The sequence below is a fragment of the Musa acuminata genome, unplaced genomic scaffold (genome assembly GCF_036884655.1).
Source record: "Musa acuminata AAA Group cultivar baxijiao unplaced genomic scaffold, Cavendish_Baxijiao_AAA HiC_scaffold_1138, whole genome shotgun sequence".
Taxonomy (NCBI): domain Eukaryota; kingdom Viridiplantae; phylum Streptophyta; class Magnoliopsida; order Zingiberales; family Musaceae; genus Musa; species Musa acuminata.
In genome coordinates this window covers 4,497,517-4,512,505 of record NW_027021350.1, presented here as the reverse complement: position 1 = coordinate 4,512,505, position 14,989 = coordinate 4,497,517, and the positions used below count along the sequence as shown (strand labels likewise).

General features: G+C 62.9%; 1 protein-coding gene across 1 annotated transcript; it reads right to left on the bottom strand.

Annotated features, from left to right (window-relative positions):
* Positions 1–13,820: 13,820 nt before the first annotated feature.
* LOC135671156 (receptor-like protein EIX2) lies at positions 13,821–14,742 on the bottom strand. Its single transcript, XM_065179108.1, has 2 exons — positions 14,180–14,742; positions 13,821–13,944 (listed from the first exon to the last, which is right to left on the bottom strand). Exons 1-2 carry the CDS (start codon positions 14,740–14,742, stop codon positions 13,821–13,823), a joined length of 687 nt encoding a protein of 228 aa, XP_065035180.1.
* Positions 14,743–14,989: the final 247 nt, after the last annotated feature.

The following is a 14,989-nucleotide window of genomic DNA, read 5'->3' as shown; positions in this document are numbered from 1 at the left end:
ACACGCTGCCTCGCAGCCTCGGCCACTCGGCCTCATGCGCAGCCAACACGCTGCCTCGCTGCCTCGGCCCCTCGGCCTCGTTCGCAGCCAGCAAGCAGCCTCGCTGCCTCGGCCACTCGGCCTCGTGCGCGGCTAGCACGCAGCCTCGCTGCCTCGGCCACTCGGCCTCATGCGCAGCCAACACGCTGCCTCGCTGCCTCGGCCACTCGGCCTCGTGCGCAGCCAGCACGCAGCCTCGCTGCCTCGGCCACTCGGCCTCATGTGCAGCCAACACGCTGCCTCGCTGCCTCGGCCACTCGGCCCCGTACGCAGCCAGCACGTAGCCTCGCCGCCTCGCTGCCTCGGCCCCTCGGCCTCGTTCGCAGCCAGCGAGCAGTCTCGCAGCCTCGGCCACTCGGCCTCATGCGCAACAAACACGCTGCCTCGCTGCCTCGGCCACTCGGCCTCATGCGCAGCCAGCACGCTGCCTCGGCCACTCGGCCTCGTGCGCAGCCAGTGTTGGTGTAAACACCTTTTTTTCTTAGCCGTGACCCGGGAGGTCGTCTCGGCTCGTTTGGGGGTCCGAATGACGGGGATCTCCCTGGGGCGATGCTCGTCTCCACCGGGGTGGTCGGGTGCGGCCTCGGACTCGGGGCGATGCAGCGACTTCCTCCGGGTGGGGACTCCTTGCCTGCGTGTCCCGAACGGGAGACCTCGGCTTGATACCTGCACAAAGGTCGGGTCGGTTTGACCCGACCCCTCCGACGATCAAGTTAGAGAGATGAAGTGGCGGTTGTTCTGGGCGTCCAGTCTGCTCTCTTCCCTCTGGCTCAAGGACGTTTATAGGGGAACTCGGCATTATCGGGCGCGCCATCCCGTCGGTCGGGGCCGTATCTCTGATGGCGTCCGACATCGCCGAGGATGTTGCGTATGGGATCGGGGAATCGCAGGGCATGGGCGAGCTTCAACCGCTACCTACTTCTGTCTCGTCCTACTGTGCTGGGTTGACTGAGGGGCTGTGGGCTCAGTGAGGCTGACGTCCGGACACAGACCGTTGCCCTCGTTGCTCTCCCTGGGGCGCCGCGCATGTCCACGTGCGGGGGGCGTTGCCGGGAGTGGGGTTTACCATTTTTTGCCATATCATATCCCCCCCCCAAAGGAAGCCATGGCTCGGCACCGGACGGTGGGGATTCGAGGCGTGGCTTTGATCGGTAAGCGGCGGTGTTCTTCGCGGTTCACGATTGAGGCACAGGTCCGGGGCAAGTAGGCTGCGCTGCGTAGGTGCTTAGTGCGGCATGAGGTCGGGGAATGTGTCTCGGGCGTGCTGGCCGCGCCGAGGATGTGGTCTCGGGAGCATGCGGTCGAGGAGCACGTCTCGGGCGGGCTGGCCGCGTCGAGGAGGTCTCGGGAACATGCGGCCGAGGGGCACGTCTCGGGCGGGCTGGCTGCACCGAGGATGTGGTCTCGGGAGCATGCGGGCGAGGAGCACGTCTCGGGCGGGCTGGCTGCACCGAGGATGTGGTCTCGGGAGCATGCGGGCGAGGAGCACGTCTCGGGCGGGCTGGCCGCGCCGAGTAGGTGGTCTCGGGGACATGTGGCCGAGGAGCACGTCTCGGGCGGGCCGGCCGTGCCGAGGAGGTGGTCTCGGGGACATGCGGCCGAGGAGCACGTCTCGGGCGGGCTGGCCGCGCCGAGTAGGTGGTCTCGGGGACATGTGGCCGAGGAGCACGTCTCGGGCGGGCCGGCCGTGCCGAGGAGGTGGTCTCGGGGACATGCGGCCGAGGAGCACGTCTCGGGCGGGCTGGCCGTGCCGAGGGGGTGGTCTCGGGGACATGCGGGCGAGGAGCACGTCTCGGGCGGGCCGGCCGTGCCGAGGAGGTGGTCTCGGGGACATGCGGCCGAGGAGCACGTCTCGGGCGGGCTGGCCGTGCCGAGGAGGTGGTCTCGGGGACATGCGGCCGAGGAGCACGTCTCGGGCGGGCTGGCCGTGCCGAGTATGTGGTCTCGGGGACATGTGGCCGAGGAGCACGTCTCGGGCGGGCCGGCCGTGCCGAGGAGGTGGTCTCGGGGACATGCGGCCGAGGAGCACGTCTCGGGCGGGCTGGCCGTGCCGAGGGGGTGGTCTCGGGGACATGTGGCCGAGGAGCACGTCTCGGGCGGGCCGGCCGTGCCGAGGAGGTGGTCTCGGGGACATGCGGCCGAGGAGCACGTCTCGGGCGGGTTGGCCGTGCCGAGGAGGTGGTCTCGGGGACATGCGGCCGAGGAGCACGTCTCGGGCGGGCTGGCCGTGCCGAGTATGTGGTCTCGGGGACATGTGGCCGAGGAGCACGTCTCGGGCGGGCCGGCCGTGCCGAGGAGGTGGTCTCGGGGACATGCGGCCGAGGAGCACGTCTCGGGCGGGCTGGCCGTGCCGAGGGGGTGGTCTCGGGGACATGCGGGCGAGGAGCACGTCTCGGGCGGGCTGGCCGCGCCGAGTAGGTGGTCTCGGGGACATGTGGCCGAGGAGCACGTCTCGGGCGGGCTGGCCGCGCCGAGTATGTGGTCTCGGGGACATGTGGCCGAGGAGCACGTCTCGGGCGGGCCGGCCGTGCCGAGGAGGTGGTCTCGGGGACATGTGGCCGAGGAGCACGTCTCGGGCGGGCCGGCCGTGCCGAGGAGGTGGTCTCGGGGACATGTGGCCGAGTAGCACGTCTCGGGCGGGCCGGCCGCGCCGAGGATGTGGTCTCGGGGACACGCGGGAAGATCGTCGTTCTTATCAGACGTCGGAGGGGTCGCAGTGGCCGTTCTCCGTGTTGTTCCCCGCAGCGACCTTGGGTCCGCATTTATGATGGGGTGTTCGTTGGCCTTCCCTGGTGCGACGAGCGAGTGTGCGGATGAGCTGTTGGCCGCTATGGGGAGACGAAGGGACGTCTCTCCTGGCGGGGCTTTTCCTATATAAACGGTGCACTCGGCCCGTTTCACGATTCTGGTCGCTGAGTCTTGGACCTCGTCGCCCTTTCTGTCATCACATCCTCTCCTTTCCTACGCCGTCACTCCCCAGTTGCTCTTGTTCGTTCCAAAGCCGGTAAGGATGCCCTCCTCACCTGTCTCTTCATCTCCGTCCCCTGATAGAGTGCGGGAGCGCACGCCTCCGCCCTCCCCGGACGAGGAGGCGGCGCGAGCCCTTGAGGCTCTAATGTGGCCGCACGACCTCGACTCGGCGGTGAGCGGGTCGTTGCTGGAGAAGCTCCGGGGGCGTTATCACATCCCGGAGGAGTTTGTTCTGGTCGCACCTGACCCGGGGCAGCGGTCGTACGACCCGGTGCCTCGAGGTTTCGCGCTGACCCAAGACGCCCTAGAGGCTGGGTTGCGCCTTCCCCTTCACCCCATCATCGTCTCCTGCCTATCTCTATGGCGGATTTCGCCTTCCCAGGTGGCGCCTAACTCATGGCGGTACCTGGTAGCGTTCTTGGGGGAATGTTACTATGCTAACATCACCCCTACCCGAAACCTCTTTCTCTCTTGCTTTCGCCTTCTCAAGGGGCCGGAGGGCTATTTTGTGTCAGCCCGGACTGGCTTTCGCGTCGGGGGAGCCCCTTCGAATAACAAAGGGTGGAAAGGGCGGTTTTTTTACGTTAGCTGGCCGAGGGACTGGGGCTTCGGAGTTCGGTGGGCGGTGAGGGTGATAGATAACACAGTCCCGGACTTGAACGACGAGGAGCGTCGGGACTTGAAGAGGCTTCGGGCAATCCTTCCCGGTTCTCAAGCCATTCGAGCTATGACCGAGGAGTGGCTAGCCGAGGCGGGTCTTAGCCCGGCTTTCGGGGGTATGTTTGTAGATGGTGTTCTCTATGCCTTGTTTGTTTCCACAGTTTGTGATGGTTTGCTTGTCTCCTTTGTAGGAATGAAGCTCCTGTCCCTTCGTGGTGGTCGCTCCTCGTCGGCTTCTTCTCCGCGCCAGTCCGCTGCTTCCTCTCCGCGTTCCCCAGCCGACCCGTTGCCCGGTTCGGCGGGTGCCCCATTAGAGATCCCAGAGGGACGTCCGTCAAAGAAGGCAAAGACGACGGGTCCCGGGAAAGCCAAGGCGGGGACCACTCCTTCAACAATCGTGGGCGCCAAGCGGACCACTCGGGACGAGGGGCCTTCCCGAGTTGAAGGGCCTAGCCAGGGGACGGCCGGGAAGAGGTCGAGCCTGCCCACGGTGGATGATCTGTGCGGGCTACGCACGGGGGTCGACGAGCCCCTATGGTCAGCGGTGATGGGCGAGCTTCCGCCGGGGGAGGCTTCCGACCCGCTGGTTGCCCGATGGAAGGGGCTGTCCCGAGGGGACAAGGTATGGGCCGGGGGAGATCCTTCTGCTACCTTTCTTCGAGGCGTGCTCCACCCCGACCTGGCTCGGGACCTATACACCCTGCCTTCGGAGACCATGCTTAACAAGGCGGGGAGGTTTCTAACACTGGTAAGCGTTTTGCTAACTCCGGGCATCCCCGCGACTGCGTGCTGACTCTTATTTTCCTGTGGCAGGGCCTCCACTATTCGACGGCGCTAATGGACTGAGTGCACGACGCTGGCCAGGCAATCTGGGACCTCAGCGAGCGTAACTCCGAGTTGTGCCGCCAGCTAGAGGAGGTTCGGGCCGGGTCGGGCCCTGAGGCGGTAGCGGCCGCAGAAAAACGTGCGACCGATTCCGAGGAAGAGGTGGCGCGCCTAAGAGCAGAGCTCGAGCAGTCGGGCGATTCAGTCAAGGAGCTCCAGGAGTTCCTCCGTTTGGATCGGGCCGAGCTCCGCCTGTTGAAGTCGGAGGCGCTTGGTCTTACCAAGAGGGCGGGGAAGGCCGAGGCTGAAGCCCGCGCTGCCTCCGATGCGCTGGCCGAGGAGGTTCGCCTCCGTCCGTCGAAGGACAAGGAGGCGATTGAAGCCTACAAGAGGTCCGAGAACTTCGAACTCGGGCTGACCCGCATGGGACGAGTATCCTACGAGTATGGATACAAAATCGCCCTGGGTCGCTTCCGCTCATGTCCTCCTGGTTGCGAGGTGGAAAAGGACCCGTTCGCCTCCTGCCCCGTGGACCTGGAGGTGGACATGCCGGAGGACGTGCCATTCGACGATCGCCCGAAGACTCCAGAAGAGTAGTGAGGGTCGTTTTTGTATGTCGGGGTCGAGGGTGCGAGGGGTTTTCTGTATGGGTTTTGGCTTCTGTATCCCCTCCTTCTTAATAAAATGATTTTTTTTGTTTTCTGTGTTTGCGTAGTGCCTGCACCTTCAAACGAAGTATTTCCTAAGGTTTTGTATGTTCCAAGTCCGGGGCACGGGGTCGCCATCCATTGTCGCGAGTCGGAACGTCCCCGGTCGGGATACTCCGATGACCCGATAGGGTCCTTCCCACTTTGGGGTCAGCTTCCCCCTTGCTTGGGTTGGGCGGCTGACCTCGACTTTGCGCAGGACTAGGTCCTCTAATTTTATTGATCGGGGTCGTACTCTCCGGTTGTAGACCCTCGCTACGGCTCTTTTGTAAGAAAGAGCTTTCTGGTGTGCGTTAGCCCGTCTTTCCTCGAGTAGGTCCAGGTTGGATCGGAGCCCTTCTCCCGAGGCCTCTTCGCTGTAGTCTGCCGTCCGCGGAGTCGGGATGGCTACTTCGGATGGCAATACGGCCTCGGTCCCGAACGTGAGGCTGTAGGGAGACTCCCCGGTCGGGGTCTTGGGGGTAGTGCGCATCGCCCATAGGACGCTCGGGAGCTCGTCGATCCAAGCCGATCGGGCAGCGGATACCCTTCTCTTGAGGCCGTCGACGATGGACCGGTTGGTTACCTCAGCTAGCCCATTCGCCTGGGGGTAAGCCACCGAGCTGAACCTCAGCTGTATTTTGTGCTTGGCGCAAAACTCTTGGAATCTCCTGTCGGCGAATTGAGGTCCATTGTCGGTGACGATGGACTGGGGCAGGCCGAACCGAGTTATGAGGTTTCTCCACACGAACCTTTCCACTTGTGACTCCGTAATGGTCGCTAGAGGCTCGGCTTCGACCCACCTGGTAAAGTAGTCCACTCCCACGATGATGTACTTCCGCTGGCCGGAGGCGGGTGGGAGAGGCCCTAGTATGTCCAGTCCCCATTGCGCGAATGGCCAGGCACAGTCGACAGGGGTGAACAGGACCGCCGGCCGTCGGGCGGTGCGGGCGTGCTCCTGGCACGAGCTGCACCGCCGCACGAAAGCTTTCGCGTCCTGGCGCATGGTCGGCCAGTAGTACCCCTGTCGGAGTATCTTGTGCGCCAGGGCTCGTTCGCCTATGTGTTCCCCGCAGGCCCCTTCATGCATGTCGGACAGAACGGTCCGAGCTTCGTTCGGCTCTAGGCAGCGTAACAAGGGGCACGAGAAGGACCGCTTGTACAGCCGTCCTTCCTCTTCGATGTACCATGCCTGCGTCCGACGCAAGCGTCGAGCCGTGGTTTCATTGTCGGGTAGGGCCCCATCCCGCTTGAAGCGTAGCATCTCTTGTACCCAAGTGGCCGGCGCGCCGCCCGTGACCGTCGCGACGACCTCTATGGCTCGGTGGGGGAGCACTTCGGTCTCGGGTAGAGCCCAGGGGGCCGAGCCGGACGCCCATTTTGCCAGGGTGTCGGCTCGCTGGTTCTCGCTCCTGGGAACATTTGACAATTCAAAATGGGCAAACTTGGTGGCAAGGTTTTTTACCTGTGCTAGATATTTCGCCATAGTCGGGTCCCGGGCTTCGTATCCGCCGTCGAGCTGCCTAGCCACCAGCTGTGAGTCGGTGATGACGCGTATGTCGGTCACCCGCATTTCCAGTGCCAACTGGAGCCCCGCTAGGAGAGCCTCGTATTCTGCCTCGTTGTTGGTGGCCCTGAACCCGAAGCGGAAGGAGCGCTCGATCGAGCGGCCGTCAGGCGTCACCAGCACCAGCCCTGCACCGGCGCCTTTTGTGTTGGCCGACCCGTCTACGTGGAGGGTCCACGTCTCACGCGGTGGCTCGAGTTCCTCGCCTGTGCTCGGGGTCAGCTCTGCAATGAAGTCTGCCACGGCCTGGGCTTTGATGGCGGTCCGTGGTATATACTGTATGTCGTGCTCGCCGAGCTCTACTGCCCATTTGAGGAGACGCCCTGCAACGTCGAACTTAGACAGGACAAGCCGGAGCGGCTGGTCAGTTATTACCTCCATCGGGTGGGCCTGGAAATAAGGGCGGAGCTTTCGCGCCGACAGAACGAGCGCCAGCGCCAGCTTTTCGATTGGCGGGTAGCGTTCTTCTGGCCCGCTCAGCATGTGGCTGACATAGTAGACCGGCAGTTGGTCGCCGGAGTTTTCTTTGACCAGAACCGAACTGACCGCGTGCTGGGAGGCGGCGAGGTAGAGACTCAATTTCTCCCCAGGGGAGACTGAAGCGAGTCGGGGGAGGTTGGCCAGGTGTTGCTTCATCCGCTCGAAGGCCCTCTCGCATTCCGTCGTCCATCGGAAGTTCTTCGGATCCTTCAGGGCCTGGAAGAAGGGGAGGCAGCGATCTCCCGATCGGGAAAGAAAACGTGATAACGCGACTAGCCTCCCGTTAAGGCGCTGCAGGTCTCTGATCGTCCGAGGAGGCTGCATGTCAACGATGGCCTGTATCTTTTCCGGGTTGGCGTCAATCCCTCTCTCATGTATGATGAATCCGAGGAATTTTCCCGAGGTCACGCCGAAGGCGCACTTGGCGGGGTTGAGGCGCAGGCCGAACTTTCGCAGGGTGTCGAATGTTTCAGCTAGGTCGGAAGGATGGGCCTCCGCCGTTCGGCTCTTTACGATCATGTCGTCGACATATATCTCCATGTTTCGTCCAATCTGGTGGGCGAATATCCTGTTCACCGTCCTCTGGTAGGTCGCCCCGGCATTTTTCAACCCGAACGGCATGACTTTGTAAAAATATACCCCTTGCTCGGTGAGGAAGGCTGTGTGTTCTTGGTCTTCGGGTGCCATCCTGACCTGGTTGTACCCGGAGAATGCGTCCATAAACGAAAGACGGGCGTGGTCGGCCGTGGCGTCAACTAGCTGGTCGATCTTCGGTAGGGGGTAGCAATCTTTTGGGCAAGCATTATTGAGACTGGTGTAGTCAACGCACATCCGCCAGCTTCCATTAGGCTTTTTGACAAGGACTACATTGGAGAGCCACTGTGGGTACCTTGCCTCTTCTATGAAACCGGCCGCCAGAAGTCGGTTTACCTCTTCTCGGATGGCCAGTTGCCGATCCGGGGCCTGCCGCCTGGGTCTCTGTTTTACCGGGCGGGCGTCGGACGAGATGTTCAAGTGGTGCAGCGCGACTTCTGGGTGGACTCCGACTAGGTCAGTCGGCGTCCAAGCGAAGATGTCGGCGTTGGCTCGCAGAAGGCCGACGAGCTGCTGTTGCTCTTGTTCGGGCAGTCCCGACCCGACTTTGACTGTTTGGTCGGGCCTTCCTTCGATCAGTGGCAAGTCAATGGTGGATTCCTTCGGCTCGGGGCGGGGGGTCGGTTTTTTTCCCTCCCGGGGGTCTTCCAGCGGGGATTGGATCCTCGCTCTCTTGTTTAGTGACACAGCGGTCAAGTAGCAGCGCCTGGACTCCCAGGAGTTCCCCGCCACTTCCCCGACCCCATCGTGGGTCGGGAACTTGATGGTTTGGTAGTAAGTTGAGATGACGGCTCGGGTCTTGTTGAGGGTTGGCCGTCCGAGGATGGCGTTGTATGCCGTGAGGAGGTCGACCACCAGAAAGGAGGTCATTACTGTTTTTGCCTTCGGGAAGACTCCCAGAGTTAGGGGCAGGGTGATGACCCCTAGTGACGAGATTGAGGCGCCGGTGAACCCCGTGAGTGTTGAGTATACCGGCTTCATGTTCTCCTTTACCAGACCGAGCTTTTGGAAGGCGTCCCAGTAAAGTATGTCGGCCGAGCTTCCAGTGTCGACCATGATCCTTCTCACTTGCGCGTTGGCGATTCTGGCTGATATTACCAACGCGTCATCATGTTCGGCTGGTTCAGGTCCCCCGGTCGGGAAGGTGACTTCGGGGCCTTTTTCCTGTTTGGTGGCTTCAGCCCGGGAGGCCCTGGCGTATGCCCTTCCGCCCGCCATGGAACTCCCTCCGGACGCTGGTCCGCCGGTTATGACATCTATGTGCCGCTCGATGGGGCCTTCCGGGCGTGGCGAGGGCTCCTTGTCTGGTCGGAGGTATGAGCCGAGGTGCCCTCGGCGGATGAGCTCCTCAATTTGCCTTTTTAATTCTCGACACTCCTCGGTGTCGTGACCGGGCTGTCGGTGGAAACGGCAGTATTTAGAGCGGTCCGCGAGTTCGCGCGGGCTCCTCATCGGGTAGGGGTCTTTGAGAAGGCCTTTCTCCTTAATGTGGAGAAATATTTCGGTCCGAGAGGAGTTCAGGCCCGGGGGAGGGGACCTAGGTGCCGCATCGTTGAGGCCGCCGGCCCTACGCCGGGAGGTAGCGGGCTGTTGTTGTTGGGACTGCTCTGGCTTGACCCTCTTGCGCTCGTCGCGCCTCCCGACCATCCATGCCTCAGCAGCGATGTACTGGTTCGCACGCTGCAACATTTCGGGAACCGAAGTGGGGGGTCGCTCCACCAGAGACCAAAAGAATCGGGTAGGGCGCAGGCCCATCATGAATGCCTGCATCATTAAAGGGTGAGCGTCAGACAGCCCGCGGATTTGTGTGGTGAAGCGGTTCACAAAGTGAGAGAGGGGCTCATCCTCCCTCTGGTTGAGCCCGAGGAGCATCGCCACCGACGGCTTCGGTTTGGCATGAGCGAGGAAGTTAAGCTCAAAGTCTCTAGCCAATTGGTCGAAAGAGGCGATGGTCGCGGTCTTCAGATTGCTGTACCACGCTCGGGCTGGGCCCCGCAGGGTTGTCGGGAACGCCCTGCACATCAGGGCATCGGATGTCCCGTATAGTGCCATTTGGGCGCGGAAAGCAGCTACGTGGTCCGCCGGATCGGTGGCACCGTCATAGGCATCCAATGACGGGAGCCGAAAATGCGGCGGGATTGCTTGCTCTTGAATCTCGGGGGTGAAGGGGGACCCCTGGTGTCGCTCGGCCCCCGGGTCTCCCCTGGTCCGGCGAACCTCACGCTGCACCTCGTCCAGCCGGCGGCCTACGAGGCGTAGCTGGGCCCACAGGCCCTCCGCCGAGTCTGAAAGTGGGGCCACGGGCGTCGGGTGCGCCGCTGGTTCCTCCGCTCCTCGGCTCCCGGGTTGGGTCGATTGGTCCGGAGGCGAAGCGGGAGACTCGGGGAGCGGTGCGGGGTTTTGAGCGGCGGGCCGTTGCCGTGGTGGAGGTAGGGTTGAGTGTGAAGCCGTCGGGGGAGAGACCAGCGGGATGATGGTCTGCATCACTCCCGTAAGAGCCCGGACCTGGTGCGTGAGGTCGTAGAAGGCTTCGGGTGGCACGGGTGTCGGGCCACCGGGATTGGCGATGGGTGGCGATAGACCCGGATCGTTGAACAATCGCCAATAGCGCTCCGAGATCGCAGCGGGGCGTTCGTCCCGAACCCCCTCCTGTTGGGGATGTTCTTCCGTTGCGTCGGTCGTGTGCGACTGGACGGCTGGGGGTTCGTCGGAGTGAGCCTGTTGATCGCTTGACATTCGGACCGGCCCTCCTTCTAGCGCCATTATGTTGGTGTAAACACCTTTTTTTCTTAGCCGTGACCCGGGAGGTCGTCTCGGCTCGTTCGGGGGTCCGAATGGCGGGGATCTCCCTGGGGCGATGCTCGTCTCCACCGGGGTGGTCGGGTGCGGCCTCGGACTCGGGGCGATGCAGCGACTTCCTCCGGGTGGGGACTCCTTGCCTGCGTGTCCCGAACGGGAGACCTCGGCTTGATACCTGCACAAAGGTCGGGTCGGTTTGACCCGACCCCTCCGACGATCAAGTTAGAGAGATGAAGTGGCGGTTGTTCTGGGCGTCCAGTCTGCTCTCTTCCCTCTGGCTCAAGGACGTTTATAGGGGAACTCGGCATTATCGGGCGCGCCATCCCGTCGGTCGGGGCCGTATCTCTGATGGCGTCCGACATCGCCGAGGATGTTGCGTATGGGATCGGGGAATCGCAGGGCATGGGCGAGCTTCAACCGCTACCTACTTCTGTCTCGTCCTACTGTGCTGGGTTGACTGAGGGGCTGTGGGCTCAGTGAGGCTGACGTCCGGACACAGACCGTTGCCCTCGTTGCTCTCCCTGGGGCGCCGCGCCTGTCCACGTGCGGGGGGCGTTGCCGGGAGTGGGGTTTACCATTTTTTGCCATATCAGCCAGCACGCAGCCTCGCTGCCTCGGCCACTCGGCCTCATGCGCAGCAAGCACTACGCTACCTCGGCCACTCGGCCTCATGCGCAGCCAGCACGTTGCCTCGGCCGCTCGGCCTCATGCGCAGCCAACACGCTGCACGCTGCCTCGGCCACTTGGCCTCATGCGCAGCAAGCAGCGCGCTGCCTCGCCTCCTCGGCCTCATGCGCAGCCAACACGCTGCCTCGGCCACTCGGCCTCATGCGCAGCCAACACGCTGCACGCTGCCTCGGCCTCATGTGCAGCAAATAGCACGCTGCCTTGCTGCCTCGCTGCCTTGGTCACTCGGCCTCATGCGCAGCAAGTAGCACGTTGCCTAGCAGCCTCGCAGCCTCGGCTCCTCGGCCTCATGCGCAGCAAGCAGCACGCTGCCTCGGCCCCTCGGCCCCGTGTGCAGCCAGCACGCTGCCTCGGCCACTCGGCCTCATGCGCAGCAAGCAGCCCACTACCTCGGTCGCAGCCTGCCTGCACCGAGCACCTCGGCAACCCTCTGCCGAAATCCCACCTCAGCGCGGCCTGCCCACCTGAGTGGTGTCCCTCGGTCGCAGCCTGCCTGCACCGAGCACCTCGGCCAATCACTGCCGAGATCTACCTCGGCGCGGCCTGTCCGCCTCTATCGTGTACCTCGGCTGCATGGTGCCCGAGTCCACGTCCTCGCGTCCTGCCCGCCTGCGTTGTGCTACTCGGCCGCATGGCCCTTGCGACCACGCCTGCGCGGTCTGCCCGCCAGCGTCGTGCTCCTCGGTCGCGTAATGCCCGAGACCACACCTGCGCCGCCAGCCGCCTGCGTCGTGCTCCTTGGCTCCATGTTCCCGAGACAGACCAGTGCCGCCAGTGCGCCCGCGTCGTGCCCCTCGGATCCATAAACCCCGAGACACGTCTGCACGGCCAGCCTGCCCGCGCCGAACTCCTCGGCCATATCCACTACCTTGCCCACCTGGGTTACATCCCTCGGCCGCAGCCTGCCTGCGTCGAGTGCCTCGGCTCCATGCTTGCCGAGGCCACCACCTCGGTTGCGTAATGCCCGAGGCCGCCACCTCGGTCGCATAATGCCCGAGGCCTCCTCGGTCGCTTAATGCTCGAGGACACCCCCTTTGGCTCCGTACCACCCGAGACCACGCCTGCGCGGTCACCCCGCCTGCGTCGTGCTCCTCGGCTCTTCGGCTTTACGCCACCCGAGACCACGCCAGCGCGGCCTGCCCGCCTACGTCGTGCTCCTCGACTCTTCGGCTTTACGCCACCCGAGACCACGCCAGCGCGGCCTGCCCGCCTACGTCGTGCTCCTCGGCTCTTCGGCTTTACGCCACCCGAGACCACGCCTGCGCGGCCTGCCCGCCTGCGTCGTGCTCCTCGGCTCTCCGGCTTTACGCCACCCGAGACCACGCCTGCGCGGCCTGCCCGCCTGTGCCGTGCTCCTCGGCTCTTCGGCTTTACGCCACCCGAGACCACGCCTGCGCGGCCTGCCCGCCTGCGCCGTGCTCCTCGGCTCTTCGGCTTTACGCCACCCGAGACCACGCCTGCGCGGCCTGCCCGCCTGCGTCGTGCTCCTCGGCTCTCCGGCTTTACGCCACCCGAGACCACACCTGCGCGGCCTGCCCGCCTGCGCCGTGCTCCTCGGCTCTTCGGCTTTACGCCACCCGAGACTACGCCTGTGCGGCCTGCCCGCCTGCGTCGTGCTCCTCAGCTCTCCGGCTTTACGCCACCCGAGACCACACCTGCGCGGCCTGCCCGCCTGCGCCGTGCTCCTCGGCTCTTCGGCTTTACGCCACCCGAGACCACGCCTGCGCGGCCTGCCCGCCTGCGTCATGCTCCTCGGCTCTTCGGCTTTACGCCACCCGAGACCACGCCTGCGTGGCCTGCCCGCCTGCGTCGTGCTCCTCGGCTCTCCGGCTTTACGCCACCCGAGACCACGCCTGCGCGGCCTGCCCGCCTGCGTCGTGCTCCTCGGCTCTTCGGCTTTACGCCACCCAGCTCGCCTGCGCAGTGCTCCTCGGCCCTCATCGGCTCCATTTCTCCCGAGTACAACTCTGCTGGACTTCTTGACTGAATTGCGCACCTCGGCCTCGTGCTGCTCGAGATGCGTTCGCGCGACCGACCCATCTGCGTCATGCCCCTCGGATCCGCAGGAACAGCCGACTTGAAGTAAGAAGCCATGCATCGGACTCCCTGCATGCAAAAACCGACGCATAGCTCCTTTCGGGGGGGGCATATGATATGGACAAAAATGGCAGTGTGACACACCATCCCCCTGAGCAACACACTGCCCGAGACTCGCCATACCCTGCAGCAGCTCGGCCTCCCACGCAACCAAAGGTACAGTCCTGCCCTGCAGACAGCTACATCAGGTAACATCAAACCTCCTCTATAAATACTCCCGAGCCCTTGGCAAAGAGGGGGAGGACACACTCAACACACCACACGGAAGTTTCTTCTCCTCCTAAACCCCCCCCCCACATCTTTCGCTAACTTGATCGTCGGAGGGGTCGGGCCGAGCTCCTGGCCCGACCTGTGTGCAGGTGCGAGACGGTGTCGCCTCTTCCCGGCGCTGCGGCAGAGCTTCTTCCCGACCCGACCTACCGACCCGACCCACCGACCCGAACCACCGAGCTCGGCCGCCGGGAGACCCCGAGGAGCATCCCTAGGAAGATCCCCGTCATCCGGATCCGAACCAAGCCGCGACGGCCCCCGAGGCCACGGCTAAAAAAGTTACTTACCGTAACAGGTAAGACAACTAATATTCCACAACCATTTGGGTAAGGTGGAGTTGAAATTATTGAAGGATAGATGAAGGACAGTAAGAGAGGAGGTGAAGTTGACGTGGGCAACAGAAGCTGGGATGGTACTGAGACCAACGGAAGACATACTTAACACTTGGAGGGAAGGCAGCATGTTCACCGATGAGAACCAATCTGGGACATTGGTTAGAACTAACCAGCTAAAGTCCAGGTGCTTCAGGGAGGTAAGATGGGAGAGCCAGTCGAGGTCGTCAACATGGGATGCAAAATCTAAAGCAGCACTTAGATCAAGAACGTAGAGGCTCGAAAGGTTCCCCAGCCGAGCAGGTATTCCTCCCATGAATCGTGTAGAAGATAGATTGAGGTATCTCAGTTTCTTGAAGGAGCCGATGAATTCCGGCATGCGGATTCCTCTGAAATCATTGAAGCTAAGATCCAAGTGCTTCAGATGAGATAAAGCAAGCAGTGACGAGTTCATCCTCTCACCGCGTAATGCCCGATCATCTGTAATATTTGTGTTCCGGAGGTCGAGCATGACGACGTGGCCAGTGGTGGTGTCGCAGGCCACGCCCTTCCATGTGCAACAGTGGTGGCCTGTCCAAGAAGATAGCCGGTTGCGGGTGTCTCCGACACCAGCTTTGAAGTCCAGCAGCGCCTCCCTCTCCATGCTAAAACACCCGCCTGTCACCGCTGCCCCGTGGAGGAGGAGGATGCCCAAAAGGCAGAATAATGATGATGAGAAGGATAGGGTGAAAGCCATGGCGCGCAGTTTGATCTCCCTCCCTACCTACCTACTCCTGGTCGCCACAATCAGAAGAACAGGGCGAAGGTGGAGGTGCATGCTACGCTATGCCAAATCACAAATTTGTAAGCCAACTGATGCACACAATTTCTTCCATTCCATGATGCTCTAACTTTCTCCGCTCCATTACATCATGCATGGAATTAATTGTACCGACTCGCTCTCTAAAGAAGACTTCGACTGAGAGCACACAAGTCACCTTCAC

Coding starts and splice junctions, on each gene's coding strand:
- LOC135671156 (XM_065179108.1), bottom strand. CDS start 14,742: ATGGCTTTCACCCTATCCTTCTCATCATCATTATTCTGCCTTTTGGGC. Junction 13,945..14,179: donor AAGCACCTGGACTTTAGCTG/GTTAGTTCTAAC, acceptor TAACTTTTTTAG/CCGTGGCCTCGGGGGCCGTC.